Source organism: Ovis canadensis, chromosome 17 (genome assembly GCF_042477335.2).
Source record: "Ovis canadensis isolate MfBH-ARS-UI-01 breed Bighorn chromosome 17, ARS-UI_OviCan_v2, whole genome shotgun sequence".
Lineage (NCBI taxonomy): Eukaryota > Metazoa > Chordata > Mammalia > Artiodactyla > Bovidae > Ovis > Ovis canadensis.
Window position 1 is genome coordinate 20,314,404 of NC_091261.1, and position 26,593 is coordinate 20,340,996.

The 26,593-nt window shown below is 40.9% G+C and overlaps 1 protein-coding gene across 4 annotated transcripts in view; it reads left to right on the plus strand.

Moving 5' to 3' along the window:
* Positions 1-26,593, plus strand: part of NR3C2 (nuclear receptor subfamily 3 group C member 2) — a 436,667-nt gene that overhangs the window by 342,127 nt on the left and 67,947 nt on the right. For all 4 annotated transcript variants that reach the window (XM_069556741.1, XM_069556742.1, XM_069556738.1 and 1 more), the window contains exons 5-6: positions 52-396; positions 2,693-2,837. In XM_069556741.1, the coding sequence (XP_069412842.1) occupies positions 52-396; positions 2,693-2,837 (490 nt within the window). The remainder of the gene's footprint in view (positions 1-51; positions 397-2,692; positions 2,838-26,593) is intronic.

Sequence of the window (26,593 nt, forward strand, 5' to 3'; positions counted from 1 at the left end):
GCCAAACATAATCTTAATTTGCCCTTATTGTTTATCACTTTGTTTTTACAGCTCGAAAGTCCAAGAAGTTGGGGAAGTTGAAAGGGATTCACGAGGAACAGGCGCAGCAGCCTCCTCCCCCACCCCCGCCCCCCCAGAGCCCGGAGGAAGGCACTACATACATCGCGCCTGCGCAGGAGCCCTCGGTCAACTCGGCGCTGGTCCCGCAGCTCTCCACAATCTCGCGAGCGCTCACACCTTCGCCTTCTATGATCCTTGAAACCATCGAGCCCGAGATTGTGTATGCAGGCTATGACGGCTCCAAACCAGACACGGCCGAAAACCTGCTCTCCACCCTCAACCGCTTAGCCGGCAAGCAGATGATCCAAGTTGTGAAGTGGGCGAAGGTACTTCCAGGTAAGGATGGGCTCTCCTTTCTGGGGCTCCATCCTGGACTGGGCGCCTCAGGGCCACAGAGTGCGCCATATGCAGCGGTGCGATTGAGTTAGCGTTCGTCTCAATCCTGAGACCCAGTTTGTTTTTAACTCGATGTCAAATTCAGTGTGTAGAAAAAGTCTGGTGAGTGTGCTCATCTCTCTTGAGAAGTTAGAGTTAAGTATTCTAGTGTTAATATAATGTATGCATTTCTTATGTTGAGGATTGAAATGGAACATTTCATCCCAGTAATATTAATAAGGTGAAACACATTCTAGGTGTCAAAGCCCCAAATAAGCCCATTATTAGCAGCTCATAACAAGAGCTAATCTAAGCCTAAACCGGGTTAATTAAGACATACACACTACTGTATATGAAATAGTTATATATACTATATATGGGCTTTTCAGGCGGTGCTAGTGGTAAAGAACCCACCTGCCAGTGCAGGAGATGTAAGAGACCTGTTTTTAATCCCTGAATTGGGAAGATTCTCTGGAGAAGGACATGGCAACCCACTCCAGTGTTCTTTCCTGAAGAATCCCATGGATGGAGGAGCCTGATGGACTATGGTCCACAGGGTCACAAAGAGTCAGACATGAATGAAGCAACTGAGCATGCACGCACATACTATATGTATCTATATATAAAATATATATAGCACAGGGAACTCGACTCAATACTCTGTAATGACCTCTATGGGAAAAGAGTCTAAAAAAGAATGGAGATATATATATATATATATATATATATATATATATATCCTGATTATAACTGTATATATATAAAGTTATATATTCTGTATATAAACGGATTCACTTTGCTATATACCTGAAACTAACACAATATTGTAAATCAATTATATGCCAATAAATATTAATTTTTAAAAAAGACCAGTCAAGTAAGCTTTAGGGGACTCTGCATCTTGCTGAAAATACCATCTTACTTCGAGCACCCTTTAAATTGTCCTTGAAATTCCTAATTTAGTCATTTTTTATGCTGTAGAATTTTATTAATAAGGTCCCTGTTAATCTATGGAAACATCGCTTAGAATTGCCCTCACATTGTCCCAGTTCGTTAATCCAAAGCCATTTCTTAGATGACCCGTGGTCATCCAGCAGCCATGAAACAGAAGATCATCAGAAGCCCCAGTTCTTTGAAGGGAGGCTTGCCCAGGTGAAACTACATGAACAGAAGGATGCCCTGGTACCCCTCGGAGTACGGAGGGTGGAAAAAGAAACGAATGAAGGACTTGAGGCCCAGAAAGGGAGACTGAGTGAGGCAGGACCAGCGCCAAGGATGCCTGAGGACACGCGTGCTCAGTTATTCACTCGTGTCTGACTCTTAGATCCCCATAGACTGTAGCCTGCCAGATTCTTCTGTGTTAGGGATTTTCCAGGCAAGAATACTGGAGAGGGTTGCCATTTCCTCCTCCAGGGCATCTTCCTGACCCTGGAACTGAACCCGCGTCTCCTGCATTTCAGGCAGATTCTTTACCATGGAGCTATTGAGGAAGCCCTGTCAAGGATGCATATTCTGCCTCAAAAGTCTGGTTATTCCCAACTAGGGGAAGCAAGGAATAAGACTTTTTAAATCTCTGCAAACTCATGAAAACTAACCAGGAAACCAAGCTTCCCTGGTGGCTCAGACAGTAAAGAGTCTGCCTGCAATGTGGGAGACCTGAGTTCAATCCCTGGGTTGGGAAGATTCCCTGGAGAAGGAAGTGGCAACCCACTCCAGTATTCTTTCCTAGAAAATTCCATGGACAAAGGAGCCTGGTGGGCTACAGGCTATGAGGTCACAGAGTCATACTAGACTGAGTGACTAACTTTCACTTCACTTTATGAAAACTAAAATTTTCCACCACTATTGCAGGTATGCAGTAGTAGACAGTCATTAAATTATCTTTGGTTTGAAGATATCAGTTGTGAGTAGGCTGAAGCAAATGGCACAGGTTAACACACATTCTTTCCATCTTGCGTTGGACACGACTGAGCGACTGAACTGAACTGAGCTGAAGGGTGGTAGACCACCATCCACAGTGAAACGTCCAGGATATCTTAGTTTTCTTTGCCCTGGCAGTTTATGCTTCTTGAGAATTTAGAGTGAATTCAACATAAAATGTTAAACAAGGCCAGGTCCATGATAGCTACTCTGGAAGGAACTGTGGAATTGCTTTGAGTCTATGAGAAGAGAGGGGGCAATGGGGTGGACTTAAACTTTTTCCTGGGATGTACTTAAATGCTAAGTGTGTTCTGTGGTAAATTGTTCTGTTCTTCAGGATTTAAAAACCTGCCTCTTGAGGACCAAATAACCCTCATCCAGTATTCTTGGATGTGTCTGTCATCATTTGCCTTGAGCTGGAGATCGTACAAACATACAAACAGCCAGTATCTCTATTTTGCACCAGACCTAGTCTTTAATGAGTAAGTACCTATTCATTAGCCTTCATAAAATAAACTGAAGAGTTATTCATTATGCTTTTTTATGATTTCTTTTTTTAAGTGAAGCAAATGTTTTATTGAAATCAGTTGTCAAATCACAATTTATCCAGATGAACATAATGCTACATTGTTCTTAAAAGAGCGGACACAAATATGGCACAGATAACAATCCAGCCTCTATCAAAATACCATTTGTAAAGACCCTGACTTATTTCGTGCTGTGTGTGAATGGGGGTCCAGCATGTAAGGTGGACTCAAAAGCAGTCAGTTCTTTTCCTGATAATGTGAAAACATTTCACTACTTTGCCTCAAAAGGAAAGCACACGCATCTGTCCAAACAGCCATAACAGTTAGGAGAAAAGACTCCAAATGATTTCTAAACAGATGTACCTTTATGAAAGAATACACTGATAATGTGTGTGTGGTTTTTTTGGTTGTGCTGGGTCTTCATTGCTGCACGCAGGCTTTCTCTAGTTGTGGTGAGCAGCGCGTGGACTTTCTCTGTTTGCAGTGTGTGGGCTTCTTGCGGTGGGCTCTCTGGTTATAGAGCTTAGGTTCCAGGGCGTGTGGGCTTCAGCAGTTGTAGCACATGGGCCCCATAGTTGCAACTCACAGGCTCTAGAGTGCAGGCTTCAGAAATTGTGGCAAATGGGCTTTAGCTCCTCCGTGGCATGTGGAATCTTCCCGGACCAGGAATCGAACCCATATCGCCCGTGTTGGCAGGCAGACTCCTATCCACTGTAGGGAAGTCCCACCAATATTTTTCAAGAGTTAAAAAGCTATCAGGACTTTCCTGGTGGTCCAGTGGTTAAGACTCCCACATTTCTTTGCAGTAGGTATGGGTTTGATCCTTTACTGGGGAACTAAGATCCCACATGCCATGCAGCAAGGCCAAAAAATTTTAAAAATTAAAAAACAAAAGCAAATAGAAAAAGCTATCATTTGAGAACTTAAAAATTACTTTTTATAAAATTATAATGCACATGTCTGAGTATATGTAAGAAATTGTCCCAAAGAAAGACAATCCAGTTGGCTCCCAAAACTTGGTTGGTATAAAGCCACAATTAATAGAAAGGCATCTCTTTTGCTGTCTGCTCCAGTTGGGAAGACTGTCTAATTTCTAGGAAATGTGAGTGTATGAAGTGCCAGTTTTTGAGCACGTTCATAGAATGATTCTTTTGTTAACAGTATACAGCTGCTCAATGTGTTTTCATGACAATCATAATTACCCTTCTTTGCAATCGTAAGAGAAGCCAAAATGTTATTCTGTAGTGAAACATTTTTAGTTTTATCATGCATTTTAAAAAGATTGAAAGAACTGTAATAGACTTTTCTTTGGCCATGAATTCCTCCCTATGTTAAGTTTAACATTTTAATATTGTTTGCATTCTACATTAGCACATTCCGTTTATGTTTATATCTAGCCATGCTTCTTTGTAATTGTTGGGTCAAGAAATACTTAAAATAAAAAGGAACATTTGAATGATGATAGTAACCACAGCCATATTCTAACAGATGGCTCTCTCTAGAGATATGAAAATAGGGGAGGAAGCAGATGAGAATTAGATTGGTGAGGTAAGAGAGAGAAGGGACATGAAACATTCACAGTGGACACATAGTGCCTAAATACCTAAACTGTACTGGTGGTAGTTTTCCTGAGAAAATCATTTCACCCAAATATAGCGGACCAGAGAGGCAATTTTAGTTCAAGATAAATGAGGAGCATCAGTTGTTGGTTCCTGGGGTGACCCTTCTTTTGGCAATCAGAACAAATAATTCTATGAGTACATAAATTTTTACCAAAAGCATGAAGTGAGGCCAAACAACTGACATGCATGTTTTAATTTGTTTGTTTTCCTCAATAATCAGCTGATATTATTAAATAGGAAGCTTGTTTTTCAATGTGGTCTATAAACCAAAAGGAAAACATTTTGGGATTCCCCGAGGGTCCGCTGGTTAGGCCGCTGTGCTTCCGATGCTGGGAGCCCGGGTTTGATCCCTGGCTGAGGAACTGAGAGCCTATAAGATGCTCATTGTGGCCAAGAAAAAAAAGAAAGCATATTAAGGAGGGTCTTTGCTTTAAGAGGACATGTGGGTAAATTAGAATCTCTTAGTTCTATCCAGATGTCTCCTTCAGGTTTTAACAGAAGATTCAAATAATCCATTTAATCTTATTCAGTGACTCTTTTGATTCTTTATTGTAAAATGTGTTTAATATAAAGTGTTCCTCTTTAACCATTCGTGGTACAACAGTAGCATTCATTACATTGACTTCGTTGTGCTCCATCACCACGCATCTCCAGTACTGTTTTCATCATCTCAAACAGAAACTCTAGACCCGTTGAGCAATAACTCAGCATCCTCCTTTCCCCCAAAGCCCTGATAACTTGCCTATTCTAGATATTTCATATAAATGGAACCATGTAATATGATTCCCTTTTTTTGGTCTGGCTTATTTCACTTAGCATAAAGTTTTCAAGGGTCATCCTTACTGTAGCAGGTATCAGAGTTTCATTTCACGGCTGGATAATGTTCCACATTGTATGTGTGTAGACTTTATCTCATTATTTGCAGCTTCTGTATTTGTGCCTTGGTCTTCTGGCACATTTATCTGTAAACCCAGTGAGTTTGAGGTGCCTGACGTGTGCATTTCAGCTGAGATTCTGCCGCCTTGTTTCAGTTCTCATACTGTAAACAAGTATCTTTTACATGGTCTATTTAGTACCATTTTTGCATTGTTGTGCTGTTTTCTGATGATTTCACTGTTTAAGATGACCCATGAACAGAATGCTGTGGTGCTTTCTGGTGTTCCTAAGTGCAAGAAGGCTGTGAGGGGTGTGATGTATTTTTTAGGGAAAAAATAAAGATGTTCGATAAGCTTCTATCAGGCATGAGTAAAGGTACTGTTCGCTATGAGCTCAGTATTAATGAATCAACAATATATGTTAATAGGGTGTCTTTTAAACAGAAGTACACACAAAGCAAGATTAGGTGTAGATCAGTTGATGAAAATGTTATGAGTGGTAGCTCCCAGGAACCTCACCGTGTATGTCCCTTTGAAGGAGACATAGCTCAGTATTAGCTATTTTTGTGTCTGCTGTAACTTTATAGAACATAATTACCATATTTGTTTCTTTTATTTTTACCAAGTAGACTTGACCACATTTTATCCATTCACAGACACTGATAAAATTAATGTCATTGAAGGTTTTTTAGAAGTAGACAAGAAACCGAATACAGATGAAAAGGTCATATAAGCTCTATGCGTTTATTTGTTCTAGAAAATATTCATAGAAATAAAATGGAAATAACCAAAAAATTCCCTTCTAACATTATAAGTAATTAAATAATATGACATTGAATAATTACTAGAATGAACATTTTGTTCCCTGTTCTTAAAAGCTCTGACCTCAACTGCAGCCTAGACTTACGTTTTCTCTCAAGTAGAAAGAGCAAGGCAGAAGAAAAATTTTTTTTTGCATTTTTCACAGTTGGGAGGAAAACCTACTCCCAGTAAACATTTGGAAATGGCATAAAGCCTTTTGGTCAGATCCCATCAATAAATAGAGTTGTTGTGGTGACTCAGTCACAAGGTTGCTATCACAGACCCTATATATTTTAGGGAAATTAATAAGTTGCAGAGTATGGGGTACAGCTGAAGTTTGTATATGCGTCCTTCATCCTGCATTTATTGAGGAGATATTTACTAACAGTCATCAATTTTCTAAGCAGTGATTTTTGAATTGTGAAATATATTAATATACCCTATCTCATGGAATATATAGTCTAATGGAAGAAACAGACATTTATCAAAAAATTCTAAGATCATAACTGTGATAAGTACTGAAAGAAGAGTACTTTGAAAGCAGTTAAGGAGAGGTATTGGTCTAGACAGTGAAGGATTCCCTGGGATTGATGAAGCTAGTGTCATCCAGGGCCAGGAAGTACAGGAGGAGGAAAGTTGATGTAGGCTGAGGGACCAGCACTGAATGCAAGGCAGCATCACAATGGACCTGGATACAATACAGAGATGCCCAGTGGCAGAATCAGCATGAGTTGTGGGTGGTTGGATTCTGATAGAAATTGGAGAGGAGGAAGAGGAAGTAGATGGGCAAGATGACTTTCAGGCCTCAGCCATAAGCACCAGGGAAGACATGGCACCACTCACTGGGTTAAAGAGCTGGATTAGAGGACCAGGGCTTGAGAGGGAAGAGCATGAGGCCAGTTTTAAATGTGTTAAGATTGAATTGCCTTTGACTCATCGTCTAAGAGGAGATGCCAAACGGTCAGTTAACTGTACAGATCAGAAGCCTAAAGAGAGGTCCTGCTGGAGCGAGAAATTTTCAAATACATCTTAGAGGTGGGGGTTAAAAGAAGAAAGATAGGAGAGTGTTATCTCACAGATTCCAGGGAAAGAGAGAACTTTGGAAAAGGAGCTGTGGTGACCAGTGCTAAATGCTGTCACAGTCCCAGTAAAATGGGGGCTGGAAGGCTTGAACATGCTTCTCCCAGGCCTGCCAACAACTTCTGAACATGCCCCCGCGTTCCCCCCAGTCAGTGCCCATACCTTTTACCAAAGAGAAGGAGACAAGGTGCCTTTTTGTGCAGGGAGTAATGCATGCCATTCAGCTGAGGATAGAATGCACTGATGGGGCCCACCCTTGCTCTCCCATTCATCCTCAACTTCTTGGACCCCTCTTACCTGTGTTGGCAGCTCTTTGTCAGTGTCCGTATCCCTCCCCTGTTTGATAGCACCTCCTCCTTGAAATCACAAACTCTGTCTTAATCATTTGTTAATTTCCAGCCCTTGGCATTGTGTCCAAGGCATAGCATGTTCTTCATAAATATTTGTGGAATAAATGAAGTATTGAGCAAATGCACCAAATAATCTGTTCATCAAGAGAGATTTTTAATTATCATTGCTATTTATGAGGTTAAAGTTTATGACCAAGACTGTGATGCAGAAATGATTTATTTTCACCAATAGAGGTGTAGCTATATTTAAAATGGAGAAGAAAACTTGAATAGTTGATTGTGTGTTTGCCTTCAACTGTGAAATGATTCTGAGAGTTCCCAAAGATCTTATCCTTCAGCTGTTACTGGAGCTAAAGGAAAGATGCAAAGTAGGGAATAAGGAGAACATTATTTTAAAGTTTTTATTAAACTTTGGGGTGAAGATATGAGTTAATACTTTAAATTAGAATACTAGAATTTTTATTATAAACTCAAAACTTTCAAATATGTATTAAATGATTCATTATTCAATTTTGCCTTGAAACAGCTTATCAAATATGGCTTCAAATCACTGCAAGTATTCAAATTTCTTATTGATTTCAATTCATATATTAAAACTCCCATTTAAGCCTGTAATGAAATTTCTTCAAATTTTTGTAATTTCTGAAATGAAGGTTCAGTGTTTTGTTCTCTTTTAAGTCCAACCAATAAGACAGATGGGTCATGGTGGAGAGTTCTGACAAATGTGGTCCACTGGAGAAGGGAATGGCAAACCACTTTAGTATTCTTGCCTTGAGAACCCCATGAGCATTATGAAAAGTCGGAAAGATAGGACACTGAAAGATGAACTCCCCAGGTCGGTAGGTGCCCAGGATGTTACTGGAGAAGAGAGGAGAAATAACTCCAGAAAGAATGAAGGGATGGAGCCAAAGCAAAAACAACACCAAGTTGTGGATGTGACTGGTGTAAGAAGCAAGGTCTGATGCTGTAAAGAGCAATATTGCATAGGAACTTGGAATGTTAGATCCATGAATCAGGGCAAATTGGAAGTGGTCAAACAGGAGATGGCAAAAGTGAACGTTGACATTCGAGGAATCAGCAAACTAAAATGGACCGGAATGGGTGAATTTAACTCAGATGACCATTATATCTACTAATGTGAGCAAGAATCCCTTAGAAGAAATGGAGTAGCCATCATAGTCAATAAAAGAGTCCAAAATGTAGTACTTGGATGCAGTCTCAAAAATGACAGAATGATCTCTGTTCGTTTCCAAGGCAAATCATTCAATCACAGTAATCCAAGTCTATGACCCAATCAGTAATGCTGAAGAAGCTGAAGTTGAAGAAGTCTATGAAGACCTACAAGACCTTTTAGAACTAACACCCAAAAAAGATGTCCTTTTCATTATAGGGGACTGCAATGCAAAAGTAGGAAGTCAAGAAACACCTGGAGGAACAGGCAAATTTGGCCTTGGAGGACACAATGAAGCAGGGCAAAGGCTAATACAGTTTTGCCAAGAGAACGCACTGTTCATAGCAAACACCCTCTTCCAACAACACAAGAGAAGACTTTACACATGGACATCACCAGATGGTCAACACCAAAATCAGATTGATTATATTCTTTGCAGCCAAAGATGGAGAAGCTCTATACAGTCAGCAAAAACAAGACCAGGAGCTGACTATGGCTCAGATCATGAACTCCTTATTGCCAAATTCAGACTGAAATTGAAGAAAGTAGGGTGTGTGGCTGTCTGTGGGGTCGCACAGTCGGACACGACTGAAGTGCCTTAGCAAGCAAGCAAGGGAAAACAACTAAACCATTCAAGTATGACCTAAATCAAATCCCTTATGATTATACAGTGGAAGTGAGAAATAGATTTAAGGGACTAGATCTGATAGATAGAGTGCCTGATGAACTATGGACAGAGTTTGTGACATTGTACAGGAGACAGGAATCAAGACCATCCCAAAGAAAAAGAAATGCAAAAAAGCAAAATGGCTGTCAAGGAGGTCTTATAAATAGCTGTGAAAAGAAGAGAAGTTAAAAGCAAAGGAGAAAAGGAAAGATATAGCTATTTGAATGCAGAGTTCCAAAGAATAGCAAGGAAAAATAAGAAAGCCTTCCTCAGTGATCAGTGCAAAGAAATAGAGGAAAACAATAGAATAGGAAAGACTAGAGATCTCTTCAAGAAAATTAGAGATACCAAGGGAACATTTCATACAAAGATGGGCTCAATAAAAGACAGAAATGATATGGACCTAACAGAAGCAGAAGATATTAAGAAGAGGTGGCAAGAAGACACAGAACTGTACAAAAAAGATCTTCATGACCCAGATGATCACAATGGTGTGATCACTCACCTAGAGCCAGATATCCTGGAATGCAAAGTCAAGTGGGCCTTAGGAAGCATCACTACAAACAAAGCTAGTGGAGGTGATGGAATCCCAGTGGAGCTATTTCAAATTCTAAAAGATGATGATGTCAAAGTACTGCACTCAGTATGTCAGCAAATTTGGAAAACTAAACAGTGGCCACAGGACTGGAAAAGGTCAGTTTTCATTCCAATCCAAAAGAAAGGCAATGCAAAAGAATGCTCAAACTACCACACAATTGCACTCATCTTACACACGAATTAAGTAATGCTTAAAATTCTCCAAGCCAGGCTTCAACAATAAGTGAACTGTGAACTTTCAAATGTTCAAGCTGGTTTTAGAAAAGGCAGAGGAACCAGAGATCAAGTTGCCAACATCTGCTGGATCATCGAAAAAGCAGGAGAATTCCAGAAAAACATCTATTTCTGCTTTATTGACTATGCCAAAGCCTTTGACTGTGTGGATCACAATAAACTGTGGAAAATTCTGAAAGAGATGGGAAAACCAGACCACCTGACCTGCCTCTTGAGAAATCTGTGTTCGGCTCAGGAAGCAACAGTTAGAACTGGAAACTGGACATGGAACAACAGACTGCTTCCAGATCAGGAAAGGAGTATGTCAAGGCTGTATATTGCCATCCTGCTTATTTAACTTATATGCAGAGCACATCATGAGAAACACTGGGCCAGATGAAGCACAAGCTGAAATCAAGATTGCCAGGAGAAATATCAATAACCTCAGATATGCAGATGACACCACCCTTATGGCAGAAAATGAAGAAGAACTAAAGAGCCTCTTGATGAAAGCGCAAGAGGAGAGTGAAAAAGTTGGCTTAAAGCTCAACATTCAGGAAACTAAGATCATGGCATCTGGTCCCATCACTTCATGGGAAACAGTGGAAACAGTGGCAGACTTTACTTTTGGGGGCTTCAAAATCACTGCAGATGGTGATTGCAGCCATGAAATTAAAATATGCTTACTCTTTGGAAGGAAAGTTATGACCAACCCAGATAGCATATTAAAAAGCAGAGACATTACCTTGCCAACAAAGGTCTGTCTAGTTAAAGCTGTGGTTTTTCCAGTAGTCATGTATGGATGTGAGAGTTGGACTGTAAAGAACGCTGAGCGCTGAAGAATTGATGCTTTTGAACTATGGTGTTGGAGAAGTCTCTTGAGAGTCCCTTGGACTGCAAGGAGATCCAATCAGTCCATCCTAAAGGAGATCAGTCCTGGGTGTTCATTGGAAAGACTGATGTTGAAGCTGAAACTCTAATACTTTGGCCACCTGATGCAAAGAACTGACTCATTTGAAAAAGACCCTGAAGCTGGGAAAGACTGAAGGCAGGAGAAGGGGATGACAGAGGAGATGGTTGGATGGCATTGCAGACTCAATGGACATGAGTTTGGGTAAACTCTGGGAGTTGATGATAGACAGGGAGGCCTGGCGTGCTTTAGTCTATGGGGTTGCAAAGAGTCGGACACTGAGCAACTGAACCGAATATTTTATAATTAAAAGTATATATATTTATTAATTTTATTGAGGTATGGTTGATTTACAGTGCTAGGTTAATTTCTACTGTACCACAGTGACTTAGTTATACAAATATATTGATCTATTTTTTCATATTGTTTCCCATTGTAGTTTATCATAGGATATTGAATATGATTCCTGTGCTATACAGTAGAAGGTTGTTTCTCCATCCGATATATACTAGTTTGTATCTGCTAGTCCCAAACTCCCAATCCATCCCTCCACTCACTCTCCCCCTTGGCAATCACAAGTCCGTTGTCTATGTTTTTGAGTCTTTTTCTGTTTCATAGATAGGTTATTTGTGCTGTGTCTAATCAGTGCTTTAGATTCCATGTATATATATTGTGTGGTATTTGTCTTCTTCTGTCCAAGTTAGCTCACTTAGTATGATAATTTCTAGGCCCATCCATGTTGCTACAAATGAAATTGTTTCATTCTTTTTAATGGTTGAGTAATAGAGAATGAAAAGTGTATTTAAAAAGCATGTTTGTATTGTTTCAGAGCCCAATTTTTTTTTTAATGCATTTTGGATGAATTTTCACTGACTTTGTAGCTCTGAACCTTTAATTGTTTGGGTTCAGAGACTGTTGGTAAGAGAGAGTTTAAGTCTCCGTGCCCCTTTCTGAGTCTCTCAGGTGAGAGCTGAGTGCGACTACATGGGGGACCTTGTTTGACCAGCTTGTGAGCTCAGCCCACCCTGCCCTCTGGGCTCAGAGCTGCTCATCTGATGGCAGTGCCCGTAGAGAAGTGCAGGAGGCAGTTATCAGCCGCTTCAGACCATGGAGGGCTGCCTGCCCTTGTTTTATCCCTTCTGAGGGCCGCCATAGTCCAGCTGACTTCAGTGAGGGGCTCTCCCCAGGCCGCTCTGCCCAAGGAACCGTCCCTTCAAGATCCTCTGCACCTAAAGTCCTAAAGCTCCAGGAGGCTTGCCTGAGAGGGGCTGCATCTTGCGGGCCTGTCCAGGTTGTTCAGGCTGGAATAGGTTGTCCCCACAGGGGCCCGGAGGGTTGGAGTGAGACTGAGACATGCCCCACCCTTGCTTCCCGAGGGGCTGATCAGTATTCCTGAGCCATAGGAGGTGACTTCGGTGCCTGGGCCTTGATCCAGCCAGGCTGGGGAGGGCAGGGCGTGGGGTGTGCCTGGCTCACACCTCCAGCACTGGCTCCCTCTGCTTCCCCCTCTGTGCCCAGCCTCTCCTCCCCTCCCCTCTTCTCTTGCTCCTGCTTTCAGGTCTGATTCCTCCCCTCCCTCTGTTCCACTGAACTGTGGAGTTGCGGTAGTTTCCGGCTTCTGACCACCTCCTTTTCCCCCTCCCCTCCCCACTTACTCATCTCTTCCCTCCTCACCTTTCACTTCTGGGGCAGTATAGGGGAATAAACTGTGTAAGAAGAAAGTCCTCCTCTGTCTCCATAAGCCCCTCCCATGCCCCACGCCCTGGACCAGAAGCTGGAGGGCCAAGGCCGTCGGTAGAACGATCTGAGCGCTTGGCTTGCCAAGCAGGACTCGGACCCCCACTTAGATAGTATGAAAGCCGCTCATCTCATCACGTGTCCACCTCCACATGCCCGTCTGCCCTCCTCACCCAGGCCCAGCCTCTGTAGATGGTCGAGTGTGAGACTCCTGAACAAAGGAAAATAGTTTCACAAATAGTAAGTGATAATTCCTCGTCTCCAAGGGGCAGAAACATTGCAGAATGGAACTAGCTTGTTTTGCACAAAAGTGGGCATAAAGGTTTGACATAGTTATTCTTCCAAGGAGCAAGAGTCTTAATTTCATGGCTGCAGTCACGATCTTGCATTTACTTTGGAGCCCAAGAAATTGAAATCTGACACTGTTTCCACATTTTCCCCATCTATTTGCCACGAAGAAATAGGACTCTTGAAAGCCCTTTGGACAGCAGGAAGATCAAACAAATCAGTCCTAAAGGAAATCAACCCTGAATATTCATTGGAAGGACTGATGCTGAAGCTCCGATACTTTGGCCACCTGATACAAAGAGCTGACTCATCGGAAAAGACCCTGATGCTGGGAAAAATCGAGAGCAGGAGGAAGAGGGGGTGACAGAGGATGAGACGGTCGGATGGCATCACTGACTCAACGGACGTGAGTTTGAGGAAACTCGGGGAGATAATGAAGGACAGAGAAGCCTGGCGTGCTGCAGTTGATGGGGTTGCAAAGAGCTGGACACAATTGAGTGATTAAACAACAACAAGGCGTAAAGGACATCTTGCCATTGGAAGGCAGACAGGCAGAGGGAGCTGCAAGGAGGGTGTAGTGGGGTCTTATTTGTAAGCAACAAACAAGAAATAGTTAAGTTAGAGGACTTCTCTGGTGGTCAGTGGTTAGCACTACAGGGGTCACGGTCGTCCCTGGTCTGGGAACTAAGATCCCAGAGGAAGATTGGTGTGGCAAAAAAAAAAAAAAAAATGCTGGAGGAGGCCTAACATACTTCTGTCTTTGACATATTTAAATACTGTTCTTCCCCCTCCCACATTTGTATAGGATTGGTTAATATAGTTAATAAGGTTTACTTTAATAATTGAACTGTATACCCAACAAATGAAAGATACTCATTTTAAAAAATACTCAGTTATGTATGAGGGCAAAGGAAATGTAGGTAAAGTTCCAAAACAGAAGGGACTGTATTCTTTTTAAAAAAACAATATTTCTTCTTTATTTCTCTTCTTTTTTAAAAAGTATTTAGAAAGATGGTAATAATAACCCTGTATGCGAGACAGCAAAAAGAGACACAGATGTATAGAACAGACTTTTGGATTCTGTGGGAGAGGGAGAGGGTGGGATGATTTGGGAGAATGGCATTGAAACATGTATACCATCATGTAAGAAACGAATCATCAGTCTAGGTTCGATACAGGATACAGGATGCTTGGTGCTGGTGCACTGGGATGACCCAGAGAGATGATATGGGGAGGGAGGTGGGAGAGGGGTTCAGAATTGGGAACTCCTGTACACCTGTGGCAGATTCATGTCAATGTATGGCAAAACCAATACAGTTCAGTTCAGTTCAGCTGCTCAGTTGTGTCCGACTCTTTGTGACCCCATGAATCACAGCACGCCAGGCCTCCCTGTCCATCACCAACTCCCGGAGTATTGTAAAGTAAAATTTAAAAAAAAATTAAAAAAATAAAGTATTTCTTCCCTTTTATGAAACAAGCAGGGTAATGAGAGGTAGAGTTGCAATCAAAAGTTACTTTCAGGTATTTCAGCAGAGGAAGCGAAGGAAGGAAGGTTCCTGATGGAATGGGTAAGCTGCTCACATCAAGAAAAGTCCATCACAGGGAATTATAAGCAATATCCTGTCATGGATAACAGTATGAAACCACAATGGAAAAGAATATGAAAAAGAACAGAAAGATGTGTATGACTGAATTACTTCTGTATAGCAGAAAGGAACACAACATTATAAATCAACTCCGCTTCAATAAAAAAGAAAAGTTCCTGAGAGGAGTGTGCAAGGGCCAGGGACCCCCTTCACCTGAGAAAGATGAGTACACTGAGGTTAGCAGTCTGTGTTTTACTTTCTAAAGTTTTTTGAGGGATATCGTTGCTTTGCAGTGTTCTTTCAGTTTCTGCTGTATAGCCCAGGGAATCAGCTACACGTGTACATATATTCCCTCCTTTTTGAATTTCCTTAAAAAAAAAAAAAAGCCGTATTTTCTTTTCCTCCCGTTCAGGTCACCATAGAGCATTGAGTAGAGGTCCCTGAGCTATACAGCAGGTTCTCATTAATTACCTGTTCTATATATAGTATCAATAATGCATGTGTGTCAATCCCAGTCTCCTGATTCATTCCACTCCCCCTTTCCTCCTTGGCATCCATACGTATTTTTTCTCTACACCTGTTTGTATTTCTACTTTGTAAATAAGGTTGTCTACCAATTTTTTCAGGTTCCACATAAATGTGTTAATATATGATATTTGCTTTTCTCTTTCTGACTGCCTTCAGTCTGTATGACAGTCTCCAGGTCCATCCATGTCTCTACAGAAATGACCCAACTTTGTTCCTTTGTATGGCTAAGGATTGTTTCATTGTATAAATACACCACGCCTTCTTTATCCATTCTTCAAGTAGAACTGAAGTTAGGCATTCTGATTCGCTTCTTGGCCCGTCTTGTCTTTCCTTATCCCTGCCTCTCGTTTGGGACCACTCTGAGGAGGAAGAGATAAGTGATACTCAGTGCATTCATTCCACAAGCACTTCCTGAGCAACTTGAATACACCGAGCACTGTTCAAGACACTGAGAATTCAACAGTGAACAAAACATGGGGCTCCGTTACTGGTGCCAGGTGGGTGGAGCTGTGGAGAAAATGAGGGCAGTGTCGGGCAGAAATCCTGCCTGCCATATCCCCAGGGAATATGGCTTAGCTAACATACCATCATCCTCATAGAAGACCATGAAAAAGTGGTTCTGAAAATAGGGGCAATTTGAAGGAATCCTCTCTCAGAGGATTTGCTAGTACCTTTGGGTTAGCCCCATCGATGACCTTTGGGTGCTTTGAAAGATCCAAAGTCATTCCTGACTCAGGCCCTCTGTGCCTGCTGTCCCCTCTGTGAAGGACGGTGGTGGTTTCTTACCTTGTCTTAGCTCAAAGTATTCCTCTTCAGACAGATTTTGCCTTACCCCCAGATCTAGGGTAGACACCCACCCTGCCTAATCCCCCCCATCATGTCCCATGTTTATTTTCTTCAGAGCAGGTGCCCTGACACCATGATGTAGGCTCAGGGAGGGGAGGAGTCTGACCTGTGTAGTTCACCGTGGCCAGCACCTGGGATACTGTCTGGCATTAGTAAGTGCTTGATGAGCTAATTAATTTTATTTTTTCTGTGTTTTTTTAATTTTTTATTGAAATGTAATTGATTTATAATGTATCAGTATCAGGTATACAGCGAAGTGAATCAGTTATGCATATACATATATCCATTCTTTTTTAAAAAAAAATTCTCTTCCCATGTAGGTCATTACTGAGTATTGAATTCAGTTCCCTATACTATACAGTATGTCCTTAGTAGCTATGGTTATCGGAGTAGGGGAAGGAGAGAGGATAAATTGGGAGGTTGGGATTGACATATACACACTGCACTATATAAAATCACAGGAATTAGTTTTTAAATACTATGTGCAGCATTATTTCCCCACAGAAACTCTGTAGCAGCCAAATGACCCTTCCACATCCCTTCATCCTGTCTTGCCACTGCCATGCCTGTGCTCCTGTTTTCCTTTCCCCTCTGCCCCAAGCCGAAGCCAGAAGGTGCTTCCTCTGATCACTTCTCTTACCATCAAACTCAAGAGTGACTTTTCCCAAAAACCTCTTTTCTTCTGTCAGTTTTTTCCTGTGTTTTACATACACGCTTTTACTCCAAGTATACTGTAAACTCCTAGAGTACAGGAATTATTTTTAAATTTGTCTTTAACGTCTAGCAAAATGCTTTCTATATAATTGACACACAGTGGTGATGTTTAGGTTCGTAATGAATCTTCTTTCCAATACAAGGGTCAGAAGCAAGAATCCTGATGTGGATTGACCCTACAGTGCTTTAAGGGCTTAGCATGTGAATTTCATGAAAAGGCTCTTTCAGGACTGACTTCAAGAACAGTACATGCTGTAATTTATTAGTTCTTGCCTGATGTTTCTTGTAGTGTACTTGAGAAATTTCCTAAGTAGTTAATGAAGCTGAGTAATTGTCAGTATAGTATGAACTTAAAGCAAAACAAATAGACTGCAAATGGAATGAACTGTTTAAGCTATTTTTAACTATATTGAAATCACAGAGTAGTGATGATGCAAGAAATATGTCCCAGCTTTACTGTGGCTAACTAGAGGGAGCTATTTTTCATTTTGAATAAAAGTCAGAATCAGCTTAAGATCATATGTTATGTTTAAAAGGCTTAGTGTGGCTAATATTAGCATGTTGTCCTTTATTCCAGTTAATGTGCTCAAGGACTGTGGTCTCTTTGGCTAAAAATACTCTCCTTTTCCACACAAAATAATAGCACTAGAATTAATTTCTTTATTGAAAAGATAAAAGAGAAAGTTTTGATGCAGTGATTCTATTGCAAGATGGGGCAGATGACAAGGAATGGATTAATTAATTAACACAGTTAAAGAGGGCTCCAGGCTTCCTCCCTTGACACAGGTCATAAGATACAAAGATGTTAGTTTGATTGTGCACCTGTCATTGAAGGAAAACAATCTTGTCTTGATATATAAAGTATTTTCTGAACTTGCGTCTTTATACACTTTTAAAACCCAAGCCATGTGATTAGCTATTTTTATTGTGTCACACTGAGCGATGATTTGGGTTTTAGATCCTCACTTCCACCCATAAAGTCATAAACTAATTTAATGCAGTTGTTTATAGAGGGCTCTGGAGAAGTTATTTAAGTTGTCTTAAGTTTTGAGATTGATACTTTTCTGAAACAAACAAGTGGAGAAGGAAGAGAAGTCAAAAAAAGCCCCATGTATGGAGACCCTCTGCCTCCTTATTGAAAGCTCAGCCATGTATCTGGGTCACGTGCTCCTGCACTGCAGCACAGATGTCATCTCAGACAACATACAAGTTACAGGTGTCACAGGCTTTGTCTAACTGGGCCCATCTCGGTCCATCCACCTTGGAAAAGATACTGTCTCTTCCATAGTCAGTGTAATGACTGGTTTATAAACTCTTTTTTTTAATTTAAATTTATTTATTTTACTTGGAGGGTAATTACTTTACAATATTGTATTAGTTTTGCCATACATCAACATGAATCCACCACAGGTGTACATGTGTTACCCATCCTGAACCCCCCTCCCATCTCCCTCCCCATACCATCCCTCTGGGTCGTCCCAGTGCACCAGCCCCAAGCATCCAATATCCTGCATCGAACCTGGACTGGCAATTTGTTTTTTATATGATATTATACATGTTTCAATGCCATTCTCCCAAATCATCCCACCCTCTCCCTCTCCCACAGAGTCCAAAACACTGTTCTATACATCTGTGTCTCTTTTGCTGTCTCGCAAACAGGGTTATCGTTACCGTCTTTCTAAATTCCATATATATGCGTTAGTATACCGTATTGGTGCTTACTTTCTGGCTGTATAATAGGCTCCAGTTTCATCCACCTCATTAGAACTGATTCAAATGGATTCTTTTTAATGGCTGAGTAATACTCCATTGTGTATATGTACCACAGCTTTCTTATCCATTCATCTGCTGATGGACATCTAGGTTGCTTCCATGTCCTGGCTATTATAAACAGTGCTGCGATGAACATTGGGGTACACGTGTCTCTTGCGCTTCTGGTTTCCTCAGTGTGTATGCCCAGCAGTGGGATTGCTGGGTCATAAGGCAGTTCTGTTTGCAGTTTTTTTAAGGAATCTCCACACTGTTCTCCATAGTGGCTGTACTAGTTTGCATTCCCACCAACAGTGTAGGAGGGTTCCCTTTTCTCCACACCCTCTCCAGCATTTAGTGCTTGCAGATTTTTGGATCACAGCCATTCTGACTGGCATGAAGTGGTACCTCATTGTGGTTTTGATTTGCATTTATCTGATAATGAATGATGTTGAGCATCTTTTCATGTGTTTGTTAGTCATCTGTATGTCTTCTTTGGAGAAATGTCTATTTAGTTCTTTGGCCCATTTTTTGATTGGGTTGTTTATTTTTCTGAAATTGAGCTGCAGGAGTTGCTTGTATATTTTTGAGATTAGTTGTTTGTCAGTTGCTTCATTTGCTGTTATTTTCTCCCATTCAGAAGGCTGTCTTTTCACCTTGCTTATAGTTTCCTTTGTTGTGCAAAAGCTTATAATTTTAATTAGATCCCATTTGTTTATTTTTGCTTTTATTTCCAATATTCTGGGAGGTGGGTCATAGAGGATCCTGCTGTGATTTATGTCAGAGAGTGTTCTGCCTATGTTCTCCTTTAGGAGTTTTATAGTTTCTGGTCTTCCGTTTAGATCTTTAATCCATTTTGAGTTTATTTTTGTGTATGGTGTTAGAAACTGTTGTAGTTTCATTCTTTTACAAGTGGTTGGCCAGTTTTCCCAGCACCACTTGTTAAAGAGATGTCTTTTCTCCATTGTAGATTCTTGCCTCCTTTGTCAAAGATAAGGTGTCCATAGGTGTGTGGATTTATCTCTGGGCTTTCTATTTTGTTCCATTGATCTATATTTCTGTCTTTGTGCCAGTACCATACTGTCTTGATGACTGTGGCTTTCTAGTAGAGCCTGAAGTCAAGCAGGTTGATTCCTCCAGTTCCATTCTTCTTTCTCAAGATTGCTTTGGCTATTCGAGGTTGTTTGTATTTCCATACAAATTGTGAAATTATTTGTTCTATCTCTGTGAGAAATACCATTGGTAGCTTGATAGGGATTGCATTGAAATTATAGATTGCTTTGGGTAGTATACTCATTTTCACTATATTGATTCTTCTGATCCATGAACATGGTATATTTCTCTTTAAGGTTTTCTGTGTAGAGGATCATGTCATCTGCAAACAGTGAGAGTTTTACTTCTTCTTTTCCAGTTTGGATTCCTTTTATTTCTTTTTCTGCTCTGATTGCTGTGGCCAAAACTTTGAAAACTATGTTGAATAGTAGTGGTGAAAGTGGGCACCCTTGTCTTTTTCCTGACTTTAGGGGAAATCCTTTCAATTTTTCACTATTTAGGATAATGTTTGCCGTGGGTTTGTCATATATAGCTTTTATTATGTTGAGGTATGTTTCTTCTGTTCCTGCTTTCTGGAGGGTTTTTATCATAAATGGATGTTGAATTTTGTCAGAGGCTTTCTCTGCATCTATTGAGATAATCATATGGTTTTTATTTTTCAATTTGTTAATGTGGTATATTACATTGATTGATTTGCAGATATTGAAGAATGCTTGCATCCCTGGGATAAAGCCCACTTGGTCATGGTGTATGATCTTTTTAATGTGTTGTTGGATTCTGATTGCTAGGATTTTGTTAAGGATTTTTGCATCTATGTTCATCAGTGATATTGGCCTGTAGTTTTCTTTTTTTGTGGCATCTTCATCAGGTTTTCGTATTAGGGTGATGGTGGCCTCATAGAATGAATTTGGAAGTTTACCTTCCTCTGCAATTTTCTGGAAGAGTTTGAGTAGGATAGGTGTTACCTCTTCTCTAAATTTTTGGTAGAATTCAGCTGTGAAGCCGTCTGGACCTGGGCTTTTGTTTGCTGGAAGATTTCTGATTACAGTTTCAATTTCTGTGCTTGTGATGGGTCTATTAAGACTTTCTATTTCTTCCTGGTTCAGTTTTGGAAAGTTGTACTTTTCTAAGAATTTGTCCATTTCTTCCACGTTGTCCATTTTATTGGCATATAATTGCTGATAGTAGTCTCTTATGATCCTTTGTATTTCTGTGTTGTCTGTTGTGATCTCTCCATTTTCATTTCTAATTTTATTGATTTGGTTTTTCCCCCTTTGTTTCTTGATGAGTCTGGCTAATGGTTTGTCAATTTTATTTATCCTTTCAAAGAACCAGCTTTTGGCTTTCTTAATTTTTGCTATGGTCTCTTTTGTTTCCTTTGCACTTATTTCTGCCCTAATTTTTAAGATTTCTTTCCTCCTACTAACCCTGGGGTTCTCCATTTCTTCCTTTTCTAGTTGCTTTAGGTGTAGAGTTAGGTTATTTATTTGACTCTTTTTTTGTTTCTTGAGGTATGCCTGTATTGTTATGAACCTTCCCCTTAGCACTGCTTTTACAGTGTCCCATAGGTTTTGGGTTGTTTTCATTTTCATTCGTTTCTAGGCATATTTTGATTTCTGTTTTTATTTCTTCTGTGATTTGTTGGTTATTCAGCAGCGTGTTGTTCAGCCTCCATATGTTGGAATTTTTAGTAGTTTTTCTTCTGTAATTGAGATCTAATCTTACTGCATTGTGATCAGAAAAGATGCTTGGAATGATTCAATTTTTTGAATTTACCAAGGCTAGATTTATGGCCCAGGATGTGATCTAGCCTGGAGAAGGTTCCATGTGCACTTGAGAAAAAGGTGAAATTCATTGTTTGGGGGTGAAATGTCCTATAGATATCAATTAGATCTAACTGGTCTATTGAATCATTTAAAGTTTGTGTTTCCTTGTTAATTTTCTTTTTAGTTGATCTGTCCATAGGTGTGAGTGGGGTATTAAAGTCTCCCACTGTTATTGTGTTATTGTTAATTTCCCCTTTCATATTTGTTAGCATTTGTCTTAACATATTGCAGTGCTTCTATGTTGGGTGCATATATATATAATTGTTATATCTTCTTCTTGGATTGATCCCTTGATCATTATGTAGTGTCCTTCTTTGTCTCTTTTCACAGCCTTTGTTTTAAAGTCTATTTTATCTGATATGAGTATTGCTACTCCTGGTTTGGTTTTTTTTTTTTTTTGGTCTCTATTTGCATGGAATATCTTTTTCCAGCCCTTCACTTTCAGTCTGTATGTGTCCCCTGTTTTGAGGTTGGTCTCTTGTAGACAACATATATAGGGGTCTTATTCTTGTATCCATTCAGCCAGTCTTTGTCTTTTGGTTGGGGCATTCAACCCATTTACATTTAAGGTAATTATTGATAAGTATGATCCCGTTGCCATTTACTTTATTGTTTTGGGTTCGAGTTTATACACCCTTTTTGTGTTTCCTGTCTAGAGAACATCCTTTAGCATTTGTTGGAGAGCTGGTTTGGTGGTGCTGAATTCTCTCAGCTTTTGCTTGTCTGGAAAGCTTTTGATTTCTCCTTCATACTTGAATGAGATCCTTGCTGGGTACAGTAATCTGGGCTGTAGGTTATTTTCTTTCATCACTTTAAGTATGTCTTGCCATTCCCTCCTGGCCTGAAGAGTTTCTATTGAAAGATCTGTGGTTATCCTTATGGGAATCCCCTTGTGTATTATTTGTTGTTTTTTCCCTTGCTGCTTTTAATATTTGTTCTTTGTGTTTGATCTTTGTTAATTTGATTAATATGTGTCTTGGGGTGTTTTGCCTTGGGTTTATTCTGTTTGGGACTCTCTGGGTTTCTTGGACTTGGGTGATTATTTCCTTCCCCATTTTAGGGAAGTTTTCAATTATTATCTCCTCAAGTATTTTTTTATGGTCTTTCTTTTTGTCTTCTTCTTCTGGGACTCCTATGATTTGAATATTGGGGCATTTAATATTGTCCTGGAGGTCTCTGAGATTGTCCTCATTTCTTTTAATTCGTTTTTCTTTTTTCCTCTCTGATTCATTTATTTCTACCATTCTATCTTCTACTTCACTAATCCTATCTTCTACCTCCTTTATTCTACTATCTGTTGCCTCCAGAGTGTTTTTTATTTCATTTATTGCATTATTCATTATATATTGACTCTTTTTTATTTCTTCTAGGTCCTTGTTAAACCTTTCTTACATCTTCTTAATCCTTGTCTCCAAACTATTTATCTGTAATTCCATTTTTATTTCAAGATTTTGGATCATTTTCACTATCATTATTTGGAATTCTTTATCAGGTATATTCCCTGTCTTTTCCTCTTTTGTTTGCTGTGGTTGGCATTTATCCTGTTCCTTTACCTGCTGGGTATTCCTCTGTGTCTTCATCTTGTTTATATTGCTGTGTTTGGGGGGGCCTTTCCTTTTTCTGGCAGTTTGTGGAGTTTTGTTTATTGTGGAGGTTCCTCGCTGTGGGTGGGGTTGGATGGGTGACTTGTCAAGGTTCCTTGGTTAGGGAAGCTTGTGTCGGTGTTCTGGTGGGTGGAGCTGGATTTCTTCCCTCTGGAGTGCAATGAAGTGTCCAGTAATGAGTTATGAGATGCCAGTGGGTTTGGAGTAACTTTGAGCTGCCTGTATATGGAAGCTCAGGGCTGTGTTCCTGTGTTGCTGGAGAATTTGCATGGTATGTCTTGCTCTGAAACTTGTTGGCCCTTGGGTGGTGCTTGGTTTCAGTGTAGGTATGGAGGTGTTTGATGAGCTCCTGTCAATTAATGTTCCCTGGAGTCAGGAGTTCTCTGATGTTCTCAGGATTTGGACTTAAGCCTCCTGCTTCTGGTTTTCAGACTTATTTTTACAGTAGTCTCAAGACTTCTCCTTCTATACAGCCCCATTGATAAAACATCTAGGTTAAAGATGAAAAGTTTCTCCACAGTGAGGGACAACCCAGAGAGGTTCACAGAGTTACATGGAGAAGAGAAGAGAAGAGGGAGGAGGGAGTTAGAGGTGACCCGAATAATTCCCTTCCTGCTACAGGCATGGTATCCCTCTTTGTCTTGGCACCTCAGGTTTCTATTAAAAAGACAAAAAGAAAGATGTGATGGTTTACACAGCAGGCATTTTTTTCTCACAGTTTTGGAGGCTGAAAGTCCAAGATCAGAATGTCTGCATGGACAGGCCTGGTAAAGACCTTCTTCCTAGCCTTCTTACTGCCCTCATATAGTGCAGAGAGGAAGCTCTGGGGTCTCCACTGCTTTTTGGAAGGGCACTAATCCCATCCTGGGGGCTCTACCTACATGACCTCATCCGACCTTACTTACCTCCCCTGAACCCCACCTGCCGATACCATAACATTCAGGTTTAGAGCATCATCAGAATATGAAGGGGGAGGACACAAACATTCAGCCCATAACACTGCCCATTCACAAGGACACTAGAGTGCAAAAGTTATTCAGAATCAAGTAGTTTAGAAGGTGAGTTTGAAGGGTGATAAGCTGATGCTGAGAGCTGGTTAAAGGCATTATGCTATAATACATGCCATCTCCCACACGTTATCCTATTTTATCTTTACAGCCATGACATGGGAAGTTACTACCCTTTTTTCAAAGAGGGGACAGCGGCTCAATGTTTCAAGCCCAGATGTCTCTTAGAATTTTTCAGCTACATCAAGGCTTATTCCTTGACCATGGAACTTTATTTCTCAGGCAGGACTTTTGGTGCTAATATTGGTTTCATTAGATGGTTTCAGAGACTGTGTATATTTGGAAACTTTACTGACCAATCGTGTCATCTTTCATAAGAGTTTCTCTCTAAAATAGGTGAGACCATGCCAAGGGTATAAAGAACACAAATGGGAAATAAAGTATTCTTAGAAAAACTGGGACTGTGATTTGGAGTGTGACTTAGTCCTCCAGGTCTGTTTCCTTGTCCTCTGACATTGCCACAGTATTTAGGAGCTCCACTGTTGCAGACCGGGGGCCCAGTCCCTGACTTTGCTAAGTCCCACAATGTTGTCAGGTGAGTGACTCACTTCACAAGACCCTCTTCTCCCATCAACAGAAGGAGGGAATTGGATCAGATCCGTGGCTCACGCACTTTTTGTTCTCAGGACTCCCTTTACGCTCTTAAAATCATCAAGGACCCCAAAGACCTTTTGTTTATATAAGTTATAGCTATTGGTGTTCACCTGTATCAGAAATTAAAGCAAATGTTTTTTAAAATTTTGATTTATTCACTTTGAAATAACATGGACATATTATATAAATAACAACATAAACATATAGCAATACATATTTTATGAAAGATAACTTTTTCCTAAAACCAAAGAAATTAGTCAGTCAGTTCAGTCGCTCAGTCGTGTCCGACTCTTTGCCACCCCCTGAATCGCAGCACGCCAGGCCTCCCTGTCCATCACTAACTCCCAGAGCTCACTCAGACTCACGTCCATCAAGTCAGTGATGCCATCCAGCCATCTCATCTTCTGTCGTCCCCTTCTCCTCCTGCCCCCAGTCCCTCCCAGCATCAAAGTCTTTTCCAATGAGTCAACTCTTCGCATGAGGTGGCCAAAGTACTGGAGTTTCAGCTTTATCATCAGTCCTTCCAAAGAAATCCCAGGGCTGATCTCCTTCAGAATGGACTGGTTGGATCTCCTTGCAGTCCAAGGGACTCTCAAGAGTCTTCTCCAACACCACAGTTCAAAAGCATCAATTCTTTGGCGCTCAGCCTTCTTCACAGTCCAACTCTCACATCCATACATGACCACTGGAAAAACCATAGCCTTGACTAGACGGACTCTTTTGCCTTTTGGCAAATTCCTTCAGTCTGACTTAAAGGGAGATAGTTCACCCTCTTACCTGCTTCTTACATCCAGCCTGTTGTGATAGGTTGTTTGGCCAAAGTGTAGGAAAATATTTTGCTTCTCCCAGATGTGTAGTCAGAACAGGAACACACAGAGAAGGAACTTCACAGATTCCTGGGAAAGGTCCTGGGGGTACTCCTGGGTCCTCAGACCATACTTTGAGAACCGATGCTGGAGAAGACTCTTGAAAGTCCCTTGGATAGCAAGGAGATCAAACCAGTCAGTTCTAAAGGAAGTCAACCCTGAATATTCCTTGGAAAAACTGAAGCTGCAACACTTTGGCTACCTGATGTGAGGAGCCAACTCCTTGGGAAATACCTTGATGCTGGGAAAAATTGAGGGCAGGAGTAGAAGGGGGTGACAGAGAATGAGATGGTTGGATGGCATCATCGACTCGATGGACATGAGTTTGAGCAGACTCTGGGAGATAGTGAAGGACAGGGGAGCCCGGCTTGCTGTAGTCCACGGGGCCACAAAGAGTCACACGTGACTGAGTGAGTGAACAAAAGTCTAGGTGATATTTAAACCCAGCCCAGGCTCTGATTTTCCTTGTCTTTCAGGACACTTCATTCAAAGTTTGCCTCCTCCAGAGAACCCAGGGCACTAAACTTGTGAAATATGAGCTTTAACTCTCTTTGCTCCTAGGCAGTGAACACAAAACCCCAAAGAATCATTTGTTTGTCAGTAAAGAGAGATTTCATGGCCCTTCATTTTGATTTAGGGGAAGTTCAGAAGTTCAAAGAATTTCAGAGTGAAAGAGGTTAGAAAATGTTAGCTATGGTCCTTGGCTATCTTGACTAGCAGCTTTCTACAAGCAGATTAAAAAAGAAGAGAACTGTTGAGGCTCCCCGTTGAATAAGCATCGTGCTCCTTTCACTCCATGTCTGTGTGTGTGTGTTTGTGTCCCGGTGTTGACATTTGTGCTGTTGGTGGGGTGACCTGGGGTGTGGTGCTGACCCCACCCCATCATGAATGATGCAGGTGTTCACAGTGTCCTGAACAAAGCCTGCCTGGTGACAGATGTTCAGAATCGGTAATAAGAAAGGACACA